This window comes from Odocoileus virginianus, chromosome 8, assembly GCF_023699985.2.
Source record: "Odocoileus virginianus isolate 20LAN1187 ecotype Illinois chromosome 8, Ovbor_1.2, whole genome shotgun sequence".
In the NCBI taxonomy this organism is placed as follows: Eukaryota; Metazoa; Chordata; class Mammalia; order Artiodactyla; family Cervidae; genus Odocoileus; species Odocoileus virginianus.
This window is the reverse complement of record NC_069681.1, coordinates 23,883,405-23,907,424: the sequence shown is the minus strand read 5'-3', so window position 1 is coordinate 23,907,424 and position 24,020 is coordinate 23,883,405. Positions and strand designations below refer to the sequence as shown.

The 24,020-nt window shown below is 54.0% G+C and overlaps 1 protein-coding gene and 1 long non-coding RNA gene across 3 annotated transcripts in view; both read right to left on the bottom strand.

Annotated features, from left to right (window-relative positions):
• The window catches only part of RASA3 (RAS p21 protein activator 3), an 85,679-nt gene extending 74,627 nt beyond the window's left edge, over positions 1-11,052 (bottom strand). For both annotated transcript variants that reach the window (XM_070471341.1, XM_070471343.1), the window contains exon 1: positions 10,899-11,052. In XM_070471341.1, the coding sequence (XP_070327442.1) occupies positions 10,899-10,953 (55 nt within the window). In that variant the 5' untranslated portion in view covers positions 10,954-11,052. The remainder of the gene's footprint in view (positions 1-10,898) is intronic.
• Positions 11,053-18,908: 7,856 nt separating this feature from the next.
• Positions 18,909-19,974, bottom strand: LOC139036225 (uncharacterized). Its single transcript, XR_011488929.1, has 2 exons — positions 19,818-19,974; positions 18,909-19,469 (listed from the first exon to the last, which is right to left on the bottom strand). It is a non-coding gene; the product is annotated as an uncharacterized lncRNA (long non-coding RNA).
• Positions 19,975-24,020: the final 4,046 nt, after the last annotated feature.

The window sequence follows — 24,020 nt, the reverse complement described above, 5'->3', positions numbered from 1 at the left end:
GGGCACAGCCAGGAGAGCCGGGGTGGTCAGGCAGCTGCAGCCCACCCAGCTTGGGGCTCGGGTCCCACCAGGCAGGGTGCCCGCTTCCAGGGAGCTGGGCTCCGCACGAGGGCAGGCGGGCAGGAAACAGGAGCCTCACACTCGGGGGCCCCAGCTCCCCACCCACCACGGCTCATGCACCCTGCTCACGGTGCTTCCCTCGCCTTAACCAAGTCCTCTCACTTGATCCCGTGGTCTCCTGGCGGTCCGGTCCTGCCCGGGGTCCTAGGAGCTCGCCAAAGGCTGGGGGGCTCCCACCTGAGCGCAGCCGGACACAGGCAGGAAAGAAGCTACAGGAAGAGCCTGGCTTGTAGACCAAAAATGCCAACGGTTTCTGATACAAATACAAAACATGAAGAAATAGAAAACAACTGCAGAAAAAACACTCAAGCCACAGAAGAGGCAAAGGCAGGTGTCCCCGCAGCGAGGTCCCAGCAGGCTGGGGCCCGGCCAAGCTACCCTCAGGGTTCTCTCAGAGGGCAGGTGCCCCCAAGCACACCCCACAGACCCCCGGGTTCGGCCCACGTGAGCCCTGTCTGCAGCCCTCACCACGCCCGGTGGAAGAAACAAGAGTGAGAATTGCTTGAGGAACTGGAACCTTTTCTAAACTTCGCACACCTGCTGCACAGACAAGGCTGCTTCCCTGGTGCCGCTGCCCCCAGACAGCCCCCGGGCGTGTGTGTATGCACAATCATGCTCTGACAAGAGGAGCCCCCGTGAGGTGCTAAAGGCAAACAATTCCTGCTCCCAGCCAAGCCCTTGGCCTCAGGGGCATAGCCCTCTCTGGGGGAGCCTGGGGACCCTGCATGCCGCCAGAAGGCCCTGGACACACTGCACCTGGGTGGGGTGTGTCCTCTATGTGAACATCATATACAAAGGGCTCTCTGCCCTAGAAAGTCACCCCTACAAAGCAGATAAAATACCCAATTGTCTGATCGTAAGTTAAAAACTGTTTATGGTGGTCATCCCCAGGACAAGCCAGCAGGGCAGTCGGAGGAGGCTGAGCTTGCCAGCCACAGGCCTGAACGATCTGGAAATCCCCAGCCCGCCCGCACCTCAGAGGCCATGGGAAAACCCACCCATCACAGCAGCCCACTGCAGTCTTCCACAAGGAGTCGGTGCAGCAGCAGCCCCTGGGGTCTGCATACTGGTGGGATTCCTGGAACCAGGTCGTGCTCCTGCATTTCTGCTGACAGCTCTGTGCTCCATCTGAGCTCCCCCTGGAAAGCCCCCATTCAGCTGGGCCCAAACAACCAGAGGTCCAGTGGCTCGAGACTGGGACAGAACCTCCTCCCCCAACCCCAAGTTCAACAGCCCCACTCCCCGCCCCCCCACCACCACTTGTTGCCTGCCCAGTCTGGGAGCTTTTCCTGGACAAGGCAACCCCTGGGCCAGCAGGAGGAAGGGATGGTCAGAGGCCAGAGGGCAGACATCAGGAAGAAACAGTGCTGCTCTCACCACACAGCAGCCTGCAGATTGTCCACAGGGAGCCCAGCCCCCGGCTCTGTCCACTAGGAGCCCCGCCCCCGGCTCTGTCCACGGGAGCCCAGCCCCCGGCTCTGTCCACTAGGAGCCCCGCCCCCGGCTCTGTCCACTAGGAGCCCCGCCCCCGGCTCTGTCCACTAGGAGCCCCGCCCCCGGCTCTATCCACTAGGAGCCCCGCCCCCGGCTCTGTCCACTAGGAGCCCCGCCCCCGGCTCTGTCCACTAGGAGCCCCGCCCCCGGCTCTGTCCACTAGGAGCCCCGCCCCCGGCTCTGTCCACTAGGAGCCCAGCCCCCGGCTCTGTTCATGGGAGCCCAGCCCCTGGCTCTGTCCACTAGGAGCCCCGCCCCCGGCTCTGTCCATGGGGGGCCCAGCCCCCGGCTCTGTCCATGGGAGCCCCGCCCCCGGCTCTGTCCACTAGGAGCCCCGCCCCCGGCTCTGTCCACTAGGAGCCCAGCCCCCGGCTCTGTCCACTAGCCCAGTCCCGCATCTGAAGCGTGATCTCAGGTGAAGTTGCTCAGTTGTCCAGCAGCTCAAGAACCTTGGCTGGGAGGTGGTCAGCAGGCCCTGACCTCGCTGTCCTGACCTCACAGGTGTCGCTTGGCTGAGAATGTCCCCAAATGCTCTCTCCAAGATTCTCAGGGAAGGGGAGGCCCTGGAGGGAAGTCAGCTGTCTGCTGAGGAAGTGACTTGACAACACACCCTAGAGGCTGTTCCTCACTGACCTGGGTAATTACAAGTTCATCATCAGACAACTGAGGCAGTCCCCTCTCACTGTGTGACTTTGGGAAAGTGACCTGGCCTCTCTGAGCCTTGGGGGAGGGGCCAGAGAAAACATGTGCCTGAACACGGCACAGAGTCGCAACCAGACCTGGACGCGACTGTGTCGGCAGGGACACCTGCTGCTCCCCGGCATGTCCAGGGCCCTGCAGGCAGGTCCAGCAGCGTGAAAAAGGCCGGAGGACAAACTCAGGTCAACTGGCCGTTCCAGTCCCTCCCACAGAGTGAAAAAGGAAAATGACATCTTTTCCTTAAAAGAAAAAAACACGAGACAAAGCTACAAGAAGACCCAGGGGCACAAGCAGCTGTCCTCAGCCACCAGTGTGAGGAGGTCCTGGGGGACCACTCTGTGTGGCCTCTGGAAAGGAGAGTCACACAGAAATAAAGGCCCTGACTCTGCTGTGAAAGTGCTGCACTCAACATTCCAGCAAACCTGGAAAACTCAGCAGTGGCCACAGGACTGGAAAAGGTCCGTTTTCATCCCAATCCCAAAGAAAGGCAATGCTAAAGAATGTTCAAACTACCGCACAATTGCACTCATCTCACACACTAGCAAAGTAAAGCTCAAAATTCTCCAAGCCAGGCTTCAACAGTATGTGAATTGTGAACTTCCAGATGTTCAAGTTGGATTTAGAAAAGGCAGAGGAACCAGAGATCAAATTGCCAACATCCGCTGGATCATCGAAAAAGCAAGAGAGTTCCAAAAAAAATCTACTTTTGCTTTATTGACTACGCCAAAGTCTTTGACTGTGTGGATCACAAGATACTGTGGAAAATTCTTCAAGAGATAGGAATACCAGACCACCTGACCTGCCTCCTGAGAAATCTGTATGCAGGTCAAGAAGCAACAGTTAGAACTGGACATGGAACAATGGACTGGTTCCAAATAGGAAAAGGAGTACATCAAGGCTGTATATTGTCACCCTGCTTATTTAACTTATATGCAGAGTACATCATGCAAAATGCTGGGCTGGATGAAGCACAAGCTGGAATCAAGATTGCTGGGAGAAACATCAGTAACCTCAGATATGCAGATGACACCACCCTTATGGCAGAAAGCAAAGAGGAACTAAGCCTCTTGATGAAAGTAAAAGAGGAGAGTGAAAAAGTTGGCTTAAAACTCAACATTCAAAAAACAAAGATCATGGCACCTGTTCCCATCATTTCATGGGAAATAGATGGGGAAACAATATAAACACTGAGAGACTTTATTTTTTTGGGCTCCAAAATCACAGCAGATGGTGACTGCAGCCATGAAATTAAAAGACACTTGCTCCTTGGAAGAAAAGTTATGACCAACCTAGACAGTATATTAAAAAGCAGAGACATTACTCTGCCAACAAAGATCCACTTAGTCAAGGCTACAGTTTTTCCGGTAGTCATGTATGGATGTAGAGTTGGACCGTAAAGAAAACTGAGCACCAAAGAATTGATGCTTTTGAACTGTGGTGTTGGAGTAGACTCTTGAGAGTCCCTTGGACTGCAAGGAGATCCAACCAGTCCATCCTAAAGGAAATCAGTCCTGAATACTCATTGAAAGGACTGCTGCTGAAGCTGAAACTCCAATACTTTGGCCACCTGATGTGAAGAACTGACTCATTGGAAAAGGCCCTGATGCTGGGAAAGATTGAAGGTGGGAGAAGGGGACGACAGAGAATGAGATGGTTGGATGGCATCATTGACTCGATGGACATGAGTTTGAGCAAGCTCTGGGAGTTAGTGATGGACAGGGAGGCCTGGTGTGCTGCAGCCCATGGGGTCGCAAAGAGTCGGACATGACTGAGCGACTGAACTGAACTGAACTGACTCTACACACAGATCATACCCAACCGGATCCACTGTCAAGTTCAAAACAAAGCTCCAGACAAGGTTAATTGTCAGCATCCCTCCCTCAAATGTCCTGAAAATCCAGAAGCCCAGGCCCCTTCCTGGGATCCCACCAGCTCTGGAGAGCGGCCGAGGGGGAACCAGTCCCAGGAGAGGCTGGCGTCCAGGCCCTGGTCCTGGTCCCGGTTCTGTGGAGGAACCAGCGGCCACCAAGCGAGCGGGACTGTCTCTGGAGCAGCGCCAGGGCAGCAAGGCTAGCAGAGCACAGCCCCGACTGACTGAGGCTCCAGACGCCGAGTCACCCAGAGTCCTTTGCGGCGACTTTGTTTACCTTCGGGTTCCATCCTGCTGGCAATGGGGCTAAGATAGCCACTTCTTACACTTTGGAAACCATTCAGTTAACAGGAGCAGAAACTATGCAGAGGAAAACACAGGCCCCAGAGACACCCCTGGTCTGACTTAGGGGTGAAGGGCACATTGCAGATCGAACCTGAGGGGGGTTCCAGACCCCCATAATGGGCGGGCCTCGGGGTGGACACGCAGCCTCACTGAAGGGGTCCTTGTGGGATACTGACCATTCCTGCTACAGGCTACAGGCTTGCTCAAAAACCAAGACGGACAAGGCCAAATCCTAGGACAGACCTGGCTGGCCGGGACCCACCCTGTGTACAGAAACACACGAGTGTTTGCAGACACTCGGAGGACTAGGGCCACCACCTGGTCCCCATTCTCCTGTTGATCCATCACATCCAGCAGAGAAGCATCCCAGACACTGATGCTGAGCCGCTCTGAGCCCCCCAGCAGCACTGTGTGGGAACACATGTGGGCCCTGCCCCTGGCACGAGCTGCATGTGGAGTCAGGAGACTTGATCACAGAGTGTGCGATTACCCTGCAATCTGAATGTGTAAGCTGTTGAATTTTGGAAGCTGCCTCACACTTAAAGAAAAGCACAGGGTCCTCTGTGTGGACGGCGGGACTCTAAGTTCCCTGTCATCTGGGTTAGAGTTTCCTAATCACAGGGCTGCAGCCCAAGATGCCTGAGTGTCTGCGTCCATTCGAGGCCCCTGCCTCATGCACCCTGTGCTGGGGGGCTGCCCCCCACTTGTCCTGCCTGCGTGAGCCTCTGCAGTCCAGGAAATCATCTTCCTGGGCCCTGGTATCCTCCACAGAGCATTGTTCCCTTCACATTTTAAGTGGCTGTGATTTTTAACTCTTCGTTTAGCCATCTATATACACAACAGTAATGGTCTTGCTTCTTCTAACAGAGCTATTTTCTCTTCCTACAGATGTGTCTCCACACTCCCCAGCTGGGGTCCAGTGGACAGACGTGCGTGGGGTCGTTTCCACAGGTGTTTGTCTCTCTGCTCCTCTTGGGGACCGTCAGAGGCGAGTGGGCTCTTCACGCCGCTCTGTCCAGTCGCACCCGCAGCTCCCTGCAGGTCACGCGGCCTGGCTGGGCTCCAGCTCATTCTCTGAAAGCCGCAGAACTCTCCTGGCTCATCGCGTAATCACCCCTTCAACTGGCATTTCTCAGTGCTCTGAGCATCACCAGCATCCGACAGCAGCTGGAACACAGACCCCCATCCTGACGGTAGGGTGCAGAGGACAGGCAGCCGGCGAGGACCCCACCTCCCCACCTCGCCTTCCTCTCCTGACTCAGCAGAAGCCCTAACCTGTTACAGGACCAACTGAACAAGCAGCTTACAATTGCACCAGCTAACACCTCGCCAGCAAGACCAGAGCACCGCAGGCGCCTTTGTTCACACTGGCTCACTGAGCGGCACACAAAGGGCCTCAGGCGGCTCCGCCGTGCCCGGGGCCACTCCTCCTTTCCCTGCGACAGGGCAGGCTGAGGCTGAGCCCGCCTGGCCGCGCCTGAAGCTGCAGTCAGCCAGCAGCTGCCCAGGACTCCGTCTCTGGCTGCCCGCCCTTCCTGAGCGACCAGAACCCAGTGGACCCTCCTCCCTTGGAAGCAGGAGGGGTGCCTGCAGCCTCCACTTTCAGGTGCGACTTCCAAGCGTCGCTTCTCGGCTTTGCTGCCCCCACTCGGGTTGTTTCCGTAGTGTGATGCGCTGACTCCCAAACGCCCTCGGGAGGGTGTGAGTGTGGACTCCAGCATGCGCCTTGTTAGCTTGAGAGGAGAAGTCCGGACATGTCCTGCCAAGTGCCGACCCCGTCCCCAGGGCCCTGCCCCCGAGGTCCTGCTCCCTGCGAGCTGGGCTCCGTGGGGGCAGCCGACTCGGTCCCTGCTCCTGTCCAACCCCACCTGTGAGAGTTCTGTCCCCCACCTTTGCCTCAGAGCCTGCGCCCAGGGGCCTCGCACCCCGTCCTCACACAGGCCTGTCCCCTCCGGTGGGGATGGGGGCCCTGCTGTCCAGACTCGCTGCACGGCGAGGAGGCAGCGCAGGGCCCCCACTAGCTGGCAGGCGGGGGCTGCGGTGGGCGACCTCACCTCCCTCCCTTGGCGGCAACAGCAGCACCGTGGGCTTGTGAGAACACAGGTGAAGCGAGAGAACGTGCACCCCAGACCCTGAGGTGTGCACCCCGCCCCACCCCACACGCCAGCACACGCCCCTTCCCGGGAAGCCCAGAGCCACAGGCTGGGTTAGGACCGACCTCACTGCCCCAGGCAGAGCCAGCCTGCACACTGGTCCTCAGGGGCTGAAAATAGCTTCAGAGCCTAGCTCGGTTAATAGAATATCCAGGCTAATTTTAGAATCAGAGAGTTCCAGAGAATATAAAACCCCCAACGCCAAGAACCGTGTGTGGCCAGCACAGCCCCTCCTCCCACTGTCTCTCTCTCTCTCTCTCTCTCTCTCTCTCACACACACACACACACACACACACACTGTGACATCACCCGTCATGTTCACAGACCATGTCCTCCGACTGAGCCCTGTGAAGCCCTTCTATTAAAAACCATTTCAAATTACAAGCCCTCATCTGAGCCTCGCAGACCCTGTGATGGGCATACCACTGCTTCCCACGGTGGAAATCAGGTTGAAAGTCACTCTCAGACCTGGAATCCTGAACTCTCAACCCCTGGGGTCCAGGGCTTCTTTGCCAGGCCACCCAGGGTCCCTCCCTGCTCCGTCCTGGCCCAAGGGGCCTCCTGCTTCTGGGAGGATGTATTTGCTGGTGGGCAGGCCCACAGCCAACCAAGGAGGCGCGGAGGTTCCCTGCTACGTGCGTGCTGCACCCAGGCCGCCCTTGCCCTTGGCGGTGACAGGGCCTCAGCTGTCACCGAGGAGACAGGAGATGGAGAAGGAACAGGGGCGGGTGCTCTGAGCGCCGGGGAGAAGGGGGCCACCTCTGGACCCAAGAAGGAAGGCCTTCCCGTGGCCTCCCTCAGGACTCACCACAGATCCTAGATGCCCTCAAACCTGACACTCACCACAGTTCCCAGATGCCCTCAAACCCAAAAACAGTCCAACCACAGGCTGGGATAAGGGGGCTTTTCTTATCCTCAAGTGCAAGGCCAGGATTATCTGTTTTCTAGCTTGAGAGAAACCCCTCTGTATTGCTCTTAACTGAACACATTTATTGAGACGACACTTTTAAAAACAAGGAGTAACTGTCATGGAAAAGGGAAACATCACTGGAAAGTAAAGTCGTGTCGCAAGTCCTAGAGGAGTGCCAGGTACAAACGACAGCGCGGGGCAGGGGGGCTCCCGATGGGGGTCGGCACCCATCCTGCCTGAAGTCGCTTCCCTCCCAGGGCTAAAGCCCTGACTCACGGAAAGTCAGCAGAGCACACTTCCTCAAAGTAGCCTCGTAGGAAGTGTGCTCAGTCTCACTTGACATGAGACACTGCGGTTACCAAAGATAGACCAGGGGTAAGATAGCCAAGTGTGCAGGAGAACCATCCAAAATAACTGCGAGATTTAAGTGGGGAAAGACACAGGTTCTTTAAGACAAGGACTCGAAATAGTTACAATAAAAATACCTTACTTTTCCACAGCACTTTCTTATGTATTATCTCATTTGCAAAAGGTGGAAGGAAAAAGAAAGGGGAAGAGGAAAAAAGGAAGAGACTCTTCCCATTTTCCCCAGAGTTAGCCTCTCAATGACCAAGTACCACCACATATTCCAGACTGAGGACTACAGCTCCACCCCGAAAAGCTCTTCAGCTCCCCAAAACATTCTGCCTTTCCTCTCAGCACTAGGAAAAGTGATGTTGCTGATGGTATAACTGGAGGGAGAATTCCTCAGTCTCTTTTTGGGGGGGCGGGGGTGGGGTAGGGAAGCTCCCACAGGATGCTGCAGACAATGACTGTCGGCATTTTGCAAATGGAAAAATGAGGCCATGAAGTGGCGGGGTGGGGGGGGGGGGGTGCTTGCCCTGCTTCTTCCAGCCAGCAGGCCACCAGGAGACACGGGCATGCTGCCAGCCAGCCCCAAGACAGGGCTCAGTATGAATGGCAGATCGGCCAGGGTCCCCCAGAGCCAGGAGGCGGGTGTGCCTGTGCCGCCTGCGTAGCCGCCCCTCCTCCGGGTCAATGCTGGTGTCCCTCCTCATGGGCCTGCCTCCATGGCCCAGCACTCAGGCAAGTCAGAGTCAAGACTGGCCACAGCAGGGGAAGCAGGAAAGAAGTGGAAAGCTCGGGGCACCACCCACCAGGCCCTCCTACTCACAGTGGAACAAGACTAAGCCCCTTGACCAGCTCCCGCACTGGTTCGAAGTCGCAGCAAGGCCCAGACCGCCTCTTTGCTCCAGCACAGGAGGAGGCCCTACCTGTGCTCTGCAGAGGCCCTTGCTCCCTGCAAGCCCCAGCGACAAAGGTGGGACAACCCTACACGGCGGGTGAAGACCCTCAAAGGCAGGAGAAGGCAGGGGCTTCTGAGAACTGAAACCATGCCCAGGGATCTGGACCACTATGGACAGGCGTTTCTGCTCATCCTGTCTGCTGCAATCCCCAAACATCAGGGAGGGGTCTCCAACAGCTCTAATAATACCAGTCCCCACGTGGGTTGGAGCAGCAGATGTTCACTGGCTGCACTAATCCCCCACTGAGCCGGGCGCTCCTCTCACTTGTTTAAATGACACACACAAAGGAGAGAAAGCTTAACCAGGCAGCATTTTCAAGCCCCTTCCCTCCAGGCCTGGCCCATCTGTGTGGGTCCAGAGCCTCCCCGAGGGCGTCCTGCCAGGCCAGCAGAGTTCCTCTCCTGGACCTGCGGGGGCCTGCTCGCCCTCTGCTTCTCAGACTGGGCCATTCTGGAAAGAAATCAATTTTCTCGGCTTCCTGACACAAGTCCAGGCTGGCCGTGCGGGGCTTGAACTCCGAAGTCCCCAGACCCCCTCCTGCCTGCTGCACCCAGAAGCCTGGCACGCCCCCGCGGCTGTGCCCCACCCCTTCCTGTCCCCTGATTAAGGAAGCAGCTGAAGGCCTCTTGTGTGAATCCCCCTCATGCTCACTGGCCCTGGCCCTGAGGCAGGGCACTTTCCCTGCCTCACTTCAGGTGGAGGGCCATGCTGAACCTCTAGGCAGAAAGTGATAGCAAATTCCAACCAAGTAAACAAGAGAAACCCTCTCCAGGCAAGCTCCTCAGGGCTGAAGTGTGGCCCCATCCAATCTGCAGTGCTTCTGAGCCAAATATCAACAGCGTCTCAGCGATGATCCATAAACCAAAATAAAGCAGACAGGAAACAACACGCTGATTTGGGGTGGCTGGAATTCCTAAGCAGCATCAGATGTCATCAACAACTGACGCTCCAGCAGTCACTGTGGGCCTGGCATGGTTCCCAGAGGCCCTTTTTCACATGGGAATGTGGAGGACCCCGGGGTTCAGTGAGCAAGAAGGACCCTGAGAGGGCAGCTCTTGTGGGCCTTAGAAGCTCTCTCCAGCGGGAGCTCTCCTCTCAGCTGGCACGCCGATGGCAATGACGGGTAACGGTCACTCCAGGCACCGGTCTTGTTTTGGGGGAGCTTGTACATCACCCTTCCCAGTCAGAAAAAGCAAGTCTCTCCACATAAACCCAGGAAGTCCAGACACAGCCTCCCAGCCCCTCCCCCAGCTCCGGCCGGCGGCTCTGGGGACGCGACCTGAACGGCAGGCCCTGGTGGCCAAGAGCTCTCTCCGCCAGTTCTCAATGGAAGGGGGCGGGGGTGGCTGTCCTGGCGCCCTGCCCTGAGAGAGCCCTGGGCCAGAGCGCCGGCACACAGTCACAGGCAGACACACACACAGACACCTCCACCTACACAGCCGCCCGCACACCCAGGCTCCGGTCAGCCACCCGCTCGGCCCCTCGCCCCGGAGGGAAGGTGCAAGAGCTCCCACGTCCCCAGCAAAGCAAGTGTCTGGGTGCCGCACTCAGCGAGGCGCGGAACCCCAAGCTGGGTGTTTCTGGCACCTAAAATTCTCGCATCCGGAGAGCCCCGGTGCGCGCGCTCGTGCACACGCAGATACGCAGTCCCTGGGGACCGGACCCAGGTCCGGCGGAGCACCTCCCCCTGCTGCAGTCGACCCTGCCTCCGGGGACTAGGGGACGCCAGCGGCGGGGAGCTGAGTCCCCCAGGGCCACCGGCCCCCTCGGCCCAGCCCGCCCTCGGGGCAGGCGGGGAGAGGGCCGCCGCTGGGCGTCTCTGGTGCTGGGGAGGGGGCCGCGGCTAGGCTCTCCCGGGGTGAGGAGGGGGCCGCAACCGGGCAGCGCGCATCGCCGGGAGGCGCCAGGGCCGCAGACCCCAGCTAAGGGGTTGGGGACCGGGAGAGCCCGCCGCGAGGCCCCCGAAGACTCCGCCGCCCCGCCTGTTCCTGGGAGCTCACCGATCTTGATCTTCACGCTCTGGAAGACCCGGAGCCCCTCTTCCTCCACCGCCATGCTGGGTCCGCCGGGATCCGCGAGCCGAGCCCCGCGGAGCAGCCGGAGCCGGAGCGGCGGCGCAGTCCCCGCGCTCCGGGCCAGACCCCGCGCCCGCGCGCCCGCTGCGCTCCGCCTCCGGCCCCGCCCACACCCCGCCCATTGGCCGGGGAAGCTGGCGGGGGCGGGGAGGCCACGCCCCCTGCCCCGGTCGCTCAAAGCCCGCCGCGGGGCGGAGGCGTCACCGTCCGGCCAACGGCACGACCCCAGCCGCCCATTGGTTCAGGGCGAGGAGGGCGGGGAGGCTCCGCCCATATCCCAGGCCCGAGGGGCAGGTTCTGTATCCGCGAAGCATCCCGGGGACCGCATGGGACTCCTGGCCGGGCAGGGAGGAACCGGCGGGGAGTGCGGGGTACAGGCCGGCGGCGGGAGCAGGAAGGGAGTGCATTGGGAAGCAACCGGAGGGGCCACCGGGCTGGTTGCTGCAGGGGAACCAGGCCGAGCAGCCGGGTGTGCGGAGGGCGGCGAGTGCTGGGTGTGGGGACCAGGCGGGGGCGTGGGAGGGAAGACACGTGCATAGGGATTTAAGAAACGCAAAGCTAAAGATGGAAAAGGAAAAGAATTCCCTGGCCCAGCTCAGCCCCCTCAGAGTAGGCGCTGCAGGGGACCTGGGATCTGGAGGAGCGGGCAGACCTGGTGAGACCCAGTCCCTCCAGCTGCCAACCTGCTGGTCCCGGACCTCGGACCTCGGCCACCCTGGCTCCTAGCTTCTCACAAGGCCAAGTGCACTCCTGTCTGCCCTTCCTGCCTCCAGGCTACCATCCTCAGAGCATCTTCTATGTCTACTAACTTCACATCCTCTTCCCTTCCTCTGGCTTCAGAGTGCCCAGCACCACACAAGCACATACACACACCAGAATACAAGCATAATAAAGAGAGAGGCCTGTTCTCTTTGTTACTTTTCCTCACTTCCTTAAGAAAATGTTAATGTGTGTATTGAGAAAAGTTAATGACCCTCTTCACCCAGACTACTCGAGCCTCCTTCCAGGTCCTCAGTCATCTCCTGGAGTTTATCTTCTCAAGACCTTCACAGGAGGTGTTTACTGGGGTTTAACAGGAAGGTTAGGGCAGCAGCCCCTCCTTGGTCCAACCCCCAGTGAGAGCTGCTGCATCCTACTCCAGACCTTGGGGGCTCCTGCAGTAAGCCAGCCTTCTTTTGATCTGACCTGGGAGGGCTTTGCCTCCGTCTGGGGAACTGGAAAGCATCCCCAGCTCCCAAGTTTCTCAGAGGATCTGCTTGAGCCCCGGGAGTAGATGCCTTGATGACAAGCTGCTCCCCAATGCAGTCTTCCTTCCCTGACTCCCTCTCAGGACTCGCCTTCTGAGAACACTTCCAAAAAAGGCCTGCACACTCCAATCTCTGCTTCAGAGTCTGTTTCCAGAGAAACCAGCATAAGACAGTTGGGGCCAGGAGTGTTCTAGGAGTGGACTCTGTGATGGGGTTTGAGAGCTGGGAGCCCCCTACCTGCCAGTGACTGGGGCCGAGCTGAGCATGGGGGGCACAGTGGATGCAGTGTTTCAGGCACTAGGGAGGTTGGGAAAAGCAGGAATCCCCTGGGCTTTGGAACCAGAGGGTTCTTGCTGAGGTCAAGGTAATGAGAAGATCACCCATTTAAGGAAAATGTGACAAAAAGGTTTCTTTGCCACCATATAACTCTTCTACAGCCAGAGAACCAAAAAAAAAAAAAAGCTGTGGATCAGAGTGAGGACTTAATCACAAAAGTCGCAGTGCTCCAGGTCCACCTGCAGGCCCAACCCAAGGAAGGTTGCTGTGACCCAGAGGTTTGGGGGAGTGTCATCTGAATTAATGCACTCAGAACCTTGAATCCCAGCCTTCCTAAATCTTTTGCACTTGAAGAGGTGTGCCCCTTCCCCTGTCACAGGCGAATACACCCTCTGTGCTTGGAGATGATTGTGGGACAGTGCCTGTGCTGTGCATCCATCTCCACTCCCCAGCACAGCAGCATCTCCCAGCTGGGAAAGTGCTGGATCTGCAAACATGGGAAACATGCTGGAGGGACCGGGGGAGCAAAATCAAGAGCAGAGCCAAAGAATGCTGGACCCAGGAGAGGACTGCCATCACGGGAGACCAGGTTAGAGTCCCCTGACACAGCATCACTGAAACATGATACAGGATTCAGCACCCTGGCCAGGACCCCAGACGGCTTGTAGCGCCTTTGCAAGCTTGTAAAGAGCAGCATCCCACATGAAGTGAAGTGGAAATGCCCAATGGCTGTGGCAGACAGCTGAGGACAGCATCTTGGTGCTTAGAGATGTGGAACAGGAGAGGAAATAAGCTCCAGGAGCCCAGAAAACCTAGTCAGTGCCTAAGAAAGCCCAGGAGACCTTCCATTTCCAAACGCGTTGAGGGCCGTGCTGGCTGTGCAGGACGGGGTGGAGGGCAGAGACGTCGTTACAGGGAGCACTGGGCTCCCTAATAGCAGCGAGCATGGAGAGGCGGTGACATGATACAGGCCAGATGACAACTTTAACTTCAGAAGTAACTGGGGGCAGTTACTGCAGCAAGACTGCAGTGGCGGCCCTGACGTGCTGAGCTGGAAGAACCACAGTGACGGTCAGTCAGACATGGCATCAGGGGCAGGACAGAAGCCAGCCAGCCGGAGAACTATGCAGTGTACGCAACCAGATAAAGCTGAAGGCAGAGCTCGGGGGCCCAGGAAAGTTGCTTCAGTAAAATGTCACAGCCCCTTACCCAGCTTCCAGGCGTGAGCCCGTTCTCATCCCAGGGACTGCTGACTTGAGGAGAGGACTCCATCCCCCGGGACTTCCCCTAGAGGGGCCTGTGGCCTTTTATGCCAGTAATTCCACTTGGAGAGGGAAACACCTAGACATTTGAAGAGTTGCTGAGCTGGGGTCTGAGTTGAAAGATCGTCACACCCCTGTTAGAGTGAAGTCTGTGAGGTCCAGGATAGCATGGAGCCTGGGGCCAGGAGCAGCTTGCAGCGAGCCCCCAGGCGAGCATTTCCCCACACGACAGATGAGGGACTGGTAGGGACGTTTGTGACAGTTGTCAGAGCACCCACCTTGGTTCCTTGTTGTGCAGGTTAAGAGCTATCCCAGCAAGAAGGCCAAGATGGGAGATAAAAAATTATGACACATGCTGGAGGGAACACGGAGATCAAGACACGGAGAAAAGACCTGATGGATCGTTTAGTTCACAGTCCCATGTCTGAGGTCAGATAGGTTCCAGACAATGACACTGAACTACCAAAATCTCTAGCACACGGTCACCCCACATGGTTGCATCTGCCGGGCCAGAGGTGGTGCACAGCCAGACCTCTGAACTGTGGTGCGTGGCCTCAGGGCTGGGGATGCCCTCTTCTGACCCCAAACAAGGGGGAGAATCAGAAGCAGGTTATATCACATGGCACAGACTCTAGCACACCCTGGACTATCTCTGTACCCTCAGGCTTTCCTGGTCTCTGTTGTAACATAGCCCAGAGAGATCTGGGTGGGCTGCAGAGTGTCAGTTTGGTTTGCCATACTGATGACATCACTTTAATCAGATCAGAGGAGCAAGAAGTTGGCAGTTCATCAGAAGATATGTGTGCTCGGAGACACATGTGCTCAGAGAGTCAGAAATAAGTTTATTGGAGATGCAGGGGTTCCCACATCAGTGGGGCCAGATGTTGTTGAGCACCTCACTTTCTATCCAAGAAGCACGGAGATGCATACACCATCCTTTCTTGACTCCTTCTCTGAGAAGACTCGCCCCCACAGACCATGCAAGTACCATGCCTCCTCAGATCTGTGTTCTGCCCAAAGGGATTGATCCTTCCTTCCTAAACTAGAATCTGTTCCCTTGTACCTGTGCTTATAAGAGACAAGAAGACAAAGAGGGATCAAAGCGAAAAGTGAATCACAGAAAACACCTGTACTCTCTTTTGTTTACAACTCTGTTACCATGTTCCCTCTTCCACAGAGCCCTCTATTGCACCCGACCAAAATATTTATTGCAAAGCATCAATCTATCAACAAATGGATATTTGTGTATGGCTAAAATAGCATTGTGGATCTTCCCTGTAGCTCAGACGGTGAAGAATCTGCCTGCAAGGCAGGAGACCTGAGTTTGATCCCTGGGTCAGGAAGATCCTCTGGAGAAGGGAATGGCTACTCACTCTAGTATTCTTGCCTGGAGAATCCCATGGACAGAGGAGCCTGGTGGGCCACAGTCCATGGGGTCACAAAGAGTTGGACACGACTGAGTGACTAACATAAACACACACACAAAATAGCATAATTAATTTATTTTCATATCTTCTCAATCTACTTTCAGAAGATTTGAAGTGACATAAAATAAATGACCAGTATATAATGCATAATTAAAAAGGTATCAAAAATGTATTGAAGGAAGAAATTGTTGTTTCTGACTTGTGTAGTGAAAGCAGCTACTGCAATGAACGTAGAGCTCAGCTCTGAGTTTCCTGAGTCAGGGTGAAAAGGGGAGGATGGAACACACTATCTCATGCAAGTTCTGTTACCTCACGAAAGGAAGTGTGTTCATTTTTCAGAAAAGACAATATTTTGGAGGAATTTTTAAGATAATTTTTTTCCATAAGGGATATTCAGTGAGTCAGGGAGTGACTTTCCATCTTTAACAATGGGGTTTGCTGCTTTGCTCATAACAGTGTCTGGAACATAGTAAAAGCTCAACTGGTACTTGTTGAATGACTGTAATAGTGCCTTCCGCTGTCACATGAAAAAAAATTGGGAACATAATTTGTATTTCAGTTGCTCATTCATGTCCGACTCTTTGCAATCCCATAGACTGCAGCACACCAGGCTTCTCTGTTCTTCACCATCTCCTAGAGCTTGCTGAAACTCTTGTCCATTATGTTGCTGATGCCGTCCAACCATCTCATCCCCTGTCATCCCCTTATCCTTCTGCCTTCAATCTTTCCCAGCATCAGGGTCTTTTCTAATGAGTGAGCTCTTCACATCAGGTGGCCAACATCTTGGAGCTTCAACTTCAGCATCAGTCCTTCCAATGAATATTCAGGATTGATTTCCTTTAGGATTGCCTGGTTTGATCTCCTTATAGTCCAAGTGACTCTCAAGAGTCTTCTCCAACACCACAGTTCAAAAGCATCAATTCTTTGGCGCTCAGCTTTCTCATAGTCCAGATTATAGTCTAACTCTCACATCCATACATGACTACCGAAAAAACCAGAGCTTTGACTAGGTGGACCTTTGTTGGCAAAGTAACATCTCTACTTTTTAATATGTTGTCCAGGTTGGTCATAGCTTTTCTTCCAAAGAGCAAGCGTCTCTTAATTTTATGGCTGCAGTCACCATCTGCAGTGATTTTGGAGCCCAAGAAAATAAAATCTGTGTCTGTTTCCATTGTTTCTCCATCTATTTGCCATGAAGTGATGGGACCCGATGCCATGATCTTAGTTTTTTGAATGTTGAGCTTTAAGCCAGCTTTTACACTCTCCTCTTTCACTTTTATCAAGAGGCTCTTTAGTTCTTCTTTACTTTCTGCCAAAAAAGTGGTATCATCTGCATAGCTGAGGTTATTGATGTTTCTCCCAGCAATCTTGATTCCAGCTTGTGCTTCATCTAGACTGCCATTTTGCATGATGTACTCTGCATATAAGTTAAATAAGCAGGGTGACCATATACAGCCTTGATGTACTCCTTTCCCAATTTGGAACCAGTTCATTGTCCCACGTCCAGTTCTCTTTTTTTTTTTTTCATTTATTTTTATTAGTTGGAGGCTAATTGCTTTACAATATTGTAGTGGTATTTGCCATACATTGACATGAATCAGCCATGGATTTACATGTGTGCCCCATCCTGATCCCCGCTTCCGCCTCCCTCCCCATCCCATCCCTCTGGGTCTTGCCAGTGCCCCAGCCCCGAGAACTTGTCTCATGCATCCAACCTGGGCTGGTGATCTGTTTCACCCTTGATAGTATACTTGTTTCAATGCTGTTCTCTCAGAACATCCCACCCTCGCCTTCTCCCACAGAGTCTAAAAGTTTGTTCTGTACATCTGTGTCTCTTTTTCTGTTTTGCATATAAGGTTATCATTACTTACCATCTTTTTAAATTCCATATATATGCATTAGTATACTGTATTGGTCTTTATCTTTCTGGCTTACTTCACTCTGTATAATGAGCTCCAGTTTCATCCATCTCATTAGAGCTGATTCAAATGAATTCTTTTTAATAGCTGAGTAATATTCCATTGTGTATATGTACCATAACTTCCACATCCAGTCCTAACTGTTGCTTCTTGACCTGTAAACAGATTTCTCAGGAGGCAGGTCAGGTGGTCTGGTATTCCCATCTCTTGAAGAATTTTCAACAGTTTGCTGTGTTCCACACAGTCAAAGGCTTTAGTATAATCAATAAAGCAGAAGTAGATATTTTTGTGGGATTCTCTTGCTTTTTTGATGATCTAACAGACATTGGCAGTTTGATCTCTGGTTCCTTTGCCTTTTCTAAATCCAGCTTGAACATCTGGAAGTTCTCAGTTCACGTCCTGTTGAAGCCTGGCTTGGAGAATTTTGAGCATTACTTTGCTAGTGTGTGAGATAAGTGCAATTGTGCAGTAGTCTGAACATTTTTGGCATTGCCTTCCACTGCTGAGCTTTCCAAATTTCACAATGTTCAGGCTAATTCTCTGGTAGTTTACTCAGGCTCTTAGGAGTCAAAGGAAGTGTCTCTGGTGGCCTGACAGGTGCAAGAGAAAGCATTCAGAGAATCCAGAGAAAAGAGGAATAACACCCTTGAATAATCTTCCTCTAGTATTTGTTGTTTGCCCCACACCAAGGAAAACAGCTTCAAGCAAAGGTGTCTGCACTGAGCTTCCTGTCAGATGCTCGAAGCCCAGGTGTCCTGAGTTGCTGGTGGAGGGGAGGCCTAGCTCGGCCGCCTGCGAGGAGACCAGGGCTGGGCCACTGCTGGCCCGGGAGCTGCTCCTGGGAAGGGGGTCCACGCTGCCTCCCATCCTGGCAGCTCATCGCAGGGTCCAGTGCCCAAAAAGCCACAGCACCTCTGGTTGGAAGCTGGGAAAAGCCACCGATCAGCTCTGTCCTTCTCTTCTCCCTCTGCAGTGAGCGGGAGGCCTCGCTTTGAGCCTCAGACATGAGATGGAAGTGGCTGGGGCTGCCTATCCCTGTGGGGAGACAGCTGCCCTGGAGCCGCCTTGGTGAGCAGCTGTGGGAAACATTACCTGTTGTGTAAAGCCAGCAAGATTTAGGGGTCACCGGGACAGCCAAGGCCTGGCCCAGTCTCATGAGCAGAAACCCTAACAGTTTACGTGGGATGCTGTTGATCAATATCAATGCATCTGTCAATTTGAGTAACAGTAAAGTGTAATTGCAGGTATCTAATAAATTTACCTGTTATATAGAGTTAGGTAATGCCATGATTGCTTATTACGAAGAATATTTGCTCAAGATATCTATGTTTTTATCTTTAAAAAAGTTTAACTTTTTTTTTTTACCTAATTTGCCAAATATCAAGAAATTCTTTGAGGACACCCCTGAAATCAGCAGCTAACTAGGCCCCAAGCTTTGCCTTCTTAGCTATGGCAGGAGGGTATGAGTTTTTTTTTTTTTTTCTAAAATCTTCATCAAAGCATCCCAGAAGAAGCTAAAAGGAGAGATGTGGGTACCTGGCACAGACCACTTGGGGTGGAAATTTGCTGTCGATGTGTCCTCACAATAGAATCACAGCACAGGCTGCAAAGGAGAGATCCAGGAGCTCTGGAAACCCTTGCCTCTGACCACAGACTCTCCCATGTAGAGAGCTGGGCTGCAGAAATCCGGCAATAAAGCAGCCTCAGCCCAAACTGCTCTGTAGGTTAACAATTGAGCAAAACAGACTTCATCAGTGGTCAGAAGGAGCTTTTGTGAAACACTGGATTGGAAGACACAACATCGTAGTAAAGAAACTTGAAAGGAGCAAAATGGGCACCTGCGTGCCCATTATACTTCCTTCAAGGTTTTATTATCATTTACAGGCAGTCTCACACAGTGCTGTGCAGTTTTGCATGAGTATTTACTGTTTAGAGATTCCTTTACTGGGCACAAGGCATGTGTCTGGAGGCTGCGGATCCCGCGGGAAGAGTAGGAAGTCATGGTACACCCGTTGCCCCAGGCCGGCGGCTGCCTGCTGCCTTGGGCACCCCTTGGGCACCCTTTGGGCAGGCTCAGCCTGGAGAGGTGGAGGAAGCAAGCAGAGGAGGTGGCCCCGGAGGTGGACACGGCCTCGAAGCTGTGATCACAGTGGCGGCACTTGTTTGAAGACTGGAAGCCCATTTCCGAGGTTGTTCTGGCTCGGTGGCCGGCCCAGCCGGAACTGCCTCTCACCCATCACAGAGGTCATCACTCCCAGCTTCAGGGCATCAGGCGGCACAGAAGGGAGCGGACGGGGGCCACTGGCCGGATCGTGCATCCCACGGAGGCAGGGAGGCCAGGCAGGGTCAGGAGCAAGCGTGGCATCTGGGAGCATGAGTGCAAGACCGTCAACTTTGTGTGACTGTGAGGGGCGGACGCTGCTTTTATTAACGGGGCCCTGACACCCTCTTCAGTTACCTTCTATGCCTTCCAAATGGTTTGATGTGAACAGAACTCTTCTCCCCTCACTATCTCTAAGTTTTTTGGTCTGTGAAAATGGGCCAACAGTGCCCTCCCAGAGAGAGGCTCTGAGGACCACGAGGGGTTCTGCTGGCGTTCGGTGCTCAGGACAATTCGGTGGTTTCAGGGTGAGGGTGGGGCATTTTCCTCTCCCCCCCCCCACCCCCCCAGCACCTGGGAGACACCTGCTGTCCCACAGCACCCGCACCAGACCTGGGAGACCTGGGGGAGTCGGTCAGCCGCTCCGCCCTGGGACCTCGGGTCGCAGCCCCTGCAGGTACCGGCCCCGAGGAGTCAGCTCTCCCTGCCACGGCCTCCCAGGATGAGCCTGCATTCAGTGCAGAGGAAGGCCTCGCACTCACCCCAGACCCTCCCCTGGAGGAAGAAATCTTCAGAAGACAGGACGCTCACAAAACCACACTGTTCACTGACACCCAAACCAGAGACAACCTCCACCCATCCTTCCGCGGGTGGATCTTAAACCGACACTGCTCAGCAGCAAAAAGGAGCAGATGACTGACCTGGTGCCAGAACTGGGCGGCCTTGAGAAGGAGGAGAGCCTGCCATGCTCACCTCACGAGGCCACTCACACGGCTTAAAAACAAGAAACTGTAGAGACGGAGAACCGACTGTGGTCGTTAGGGGCCAGGGAAGGGGGCGGCAGGGCTGCGCACGTGACAAGGCAGTAGGAGGGCCCCGCACCGCCCTGGGCCTGAGCGCCAGTGGGCCCCCGAGTGCCCAGAGGTCCCCGAGGCCCCCGCCTTCACTGTCCCCCCACCCGCCATACAGCAGAGCAGCTTCCCAAAGCAGAAGGAGGGAGAGGCCACAGGAGGAGCCGGGGACTGGCAGGGGCTTTGGGCTGAAGCTCCAGGTTTGGGGGCCAGGCAGGCAGGAAGCCACACCGCTCCCAGCTGGTCTGGTCTCATAATTCCAGCTCACTTGGTGGAAAGGACTCAGAACACAATGTATGTGGCTGCCGGATGGAAGAACTAGGAGATCGGAGGCCAGGGCAGCAGGAACAGCACCTGACCACATGGGGCCTGAGCTGACGGGGCCCCCAGCCCGGGGTCTGCACAGAGCAGCAGTGATGAGTCAGCTTCCAGGGGGTCGCTCTCACGGCCAAGTGAGGAATAGGTGTTTATGCAGGGGGATCTCAGCGACCATGCTCTACTTCACCCCCAATTCCTAACAGGTAAAATAGAAAGTTACCTTTTAAAAGTGCCTCTCCTAAGACTCACATGTTCATTTTACAGCTAATGTCCCAGTGGAAGCGGGCCAGGCAGCACCCCAGGAGTTGGCTAATCCGTGATTGTCTGTCAGGCACCCCGAACCCCATCCACTGCTGTGTCTACACCGTGTGCGTTACATCTTATGATGGCTGGGGGGTGGGGGCTGAGGCCCAGGGGTGGTCAAATCTGTCCAGCCTCCAGAGCTAATCCACACTCTTGCCGGAGGATTCTTAGCTGGAGTCGGTGACTCACTCCCCACCAGTCACTTCCTTCCTGCTTCTGGAGGGGGCCTTCCCACAAGGAGGCGAGAATCACTGCCGCCAGCTCCCCACAGCCCGCACAGCCTGTGACCAGGTCTCCTGCTGGACCTGTGGCCTGTGCCCTGGTCCGATCTCCCCTCATACACGTTACTCAGCCTAGAGGGAATTTAAAAGGTGGATTAACAAGAGAAATAGGATCTGTGGCATCATCATCTTTGTTGTTGTAACTGAAGATGTTTCTGATGTGGCCACTGTTCTGACTCTCAAGGACCCAGGAGTTGAAGTTTGCTGGGCCCCATCAGGTGTCCAGATGGGAAACGGCCAGCAGGACTTCAGGACCGCCGCCAAGCAAGCCAGCGCGCCTTGTCGGCGGGTTTCCACGAATTCCTTTCTAGCCCTCAATGCTGAGTTTACAAAGGCAGCTGAGAAGTCCCAGGGCCAGAGGCACATACAGATCTAATTTCTTTAACTCTTAAGTGGGGTTAAGGCAAAGAGTTGAGAAAAGGAGGCAGAAACAACTGTTCCAGCTCATGATGAGAATCTAGCTTTGACCCGCTGTTTCTTGGCTTTAGCCTCAGCTGCTAGGTGTGTGTTAACTTCATGTGTGTATCAGTCTCCCCATAAAATAATCAGAAATACAAAAAAACAAAAAGATGGCTGCATGGTATTTCGAAATTCTTGTTTGAAAGGACTGGGTTTTGTTCTTCTTTTTGGAAGGGACCTTGTACTTTTGTTTCATCTTTGCTTTCACAGTATTTTGTTCTCTAAACTGGATGCCAGCATCTGCTCTATATATAGATAGACATCATTGTGTAATCACCAGCACGAGGCTCTCTCAAGACGGACTCAGATATTCAGAGGCTTTTGTACTAACAAGTTTTTACAAACTCCCGGCTTGTGCATAACACCCTTGACGGCTTGATTTCTCTTTGAGCCTTTCAGAGCCAGTCAGCAGAGCCCAGCTCAGCCCAGAACATCAAGCGTCGCCAGCCACATCTGCCTCCTCAGCACCATGCTGAAGTGGTCTATCCCTGGTTAGGTCACCAGACTGTCTATTCAAAACTCAGAAGGCTGATGTCACTGTTGATGCCAAAGCTAACTTTTCTCCCAGAATCTTCCATGCACACCTGTCACTGAGTTTCTCAGCCACATCCCTACTGTGACCCCAGTGGGCTGCTGGGGCCCACCAAATTTCCTCTGCGGCCGTGGCAGGGGGTGCCACGCCCAGACGGCAGACAACCACCTGTAGACATCAGTCACCAAAATCACTGTGGCATGGGGCGACTTCTCAGGTAACAGAAATAACCTACACTAGATGATTTTTATTTTAAGCCAACTGTGAAGCAATGGGAATAGTATAAAAATTTATAGAGCTATTATCTTTGTCTAACTTCCTCCTTAAGGAAATAAAAACGTGATTGTATCTTTGGTCACACACATTGCTAAACCATCTTACTTTCTTCTCTCCCATAGATTTTTACCACAACTGGGCAACATTGCCACATCACCTACAAACCACAGTAAAAGCTAAGATGTGTTTAAGTGAACAGGGGCTGAAATTCAGAACATCATCCTTTATTCTTTTCCTTAGAAGTCTGTGCTTACCAGCCTCAGTGTGACTAGAGCCGAAAGGGTGTTCTTTTTCATCGCACACGATGATGCTGAAGTGCTTAATAACACCAGTTATACATTTCTCTTTATCACTGCTGATAGCGTGATTGACCGTGCGTGCGTTGTGAGTGGAGACGTCTGATTCAGCAGCTAAGTCAACTGCTGGGTTTACTCAGATTTCTGATGGGGTGATTAGCATGTGCCACCTGCTGGAAACATCGACAATGTCCCCAAGTGGCAAGGACTCCTGGAATGTGGCCTGGAGCCACTGGGCAAACCAGGGAGCCTGTCAGCACTTGTGGGGGTGCTGAGGGTCGGTGGTCAGACCACAGGTCCTCTGCTGAGTGGACTTCCTCCAGATCTTCCCCAGCCACGGGGATCCTAAGGTTTCTCTGTTAAACAAGCCCCTCTGGGCCTCCACCAGGAAAACCTGGGCCTCAGCCTCTCTCAGAGCCAGTTCATACCATCAGCACGACCTGAGGGGCCCATTAAAAGCAGCTGCTTTTTAAAAGCAGAGCCATCCTGAGGTTCTGACTCAGCAGTCCAAGGCAGGCCCAGAATTAGCCTTTCCTCCGATCCTGAAGGATGCTGCACTGTTGTTTCTGGAAAAGAGTAGTCAGCAACCCCAGTCTGCCCCAGACAAAGGGGGTCCTTAGGACTCCAGTTAAAACTGGAGTGTCCAGGGAGCCTGTGATGGCCCTCTGCGACTCCGACCAAAGCCCCGCAGGTGTGGGGTTCTGTCACTAGCTTGCGGTGCATTCCTGGAAGACGTCCTCCTGAGGAGTAAACACATCAGCAAGATCACAGAACAAGCCTCAACACCTAATCTGGATTTGTTTACAGTAAGTTTTCTCTTATAAAGAGGAACTTTGAAAGAAGTAATCATTCAAATAGCGGGAAAAAACTTTCAGCCATCGTGCATCTAAACTAAAGATGAATTTTATATACTTCACTTCTTTAGGTCTCAGCTCTGCACTTTATAAAGTATTATGTTCTTTTCTAATGTAGTGCATAGGTTCATTTCCATATCTTCATTTTATGCATGAAGCAGCTTTAGCTACATCCACTAACATTCAGAAAATTAAGATCATGGCATCTGGTCCCATCACTTCATGGGAAATAGATGGGGAAACAGTGGAAACAGCGTCAGACTTTATTTTTGGGGGGCTCCAAAATCACTACAGATGGTGATTGCAGCCATGAAATTAAAAGACGCTTACTCCTTAGAAGGAAAGTTATGACCAATCTAGATAGCATATTAAAAAGCAGAGACATTACTTTGCCAACAAAGGTCCGTCTGGTCAAGGCTATGGTGT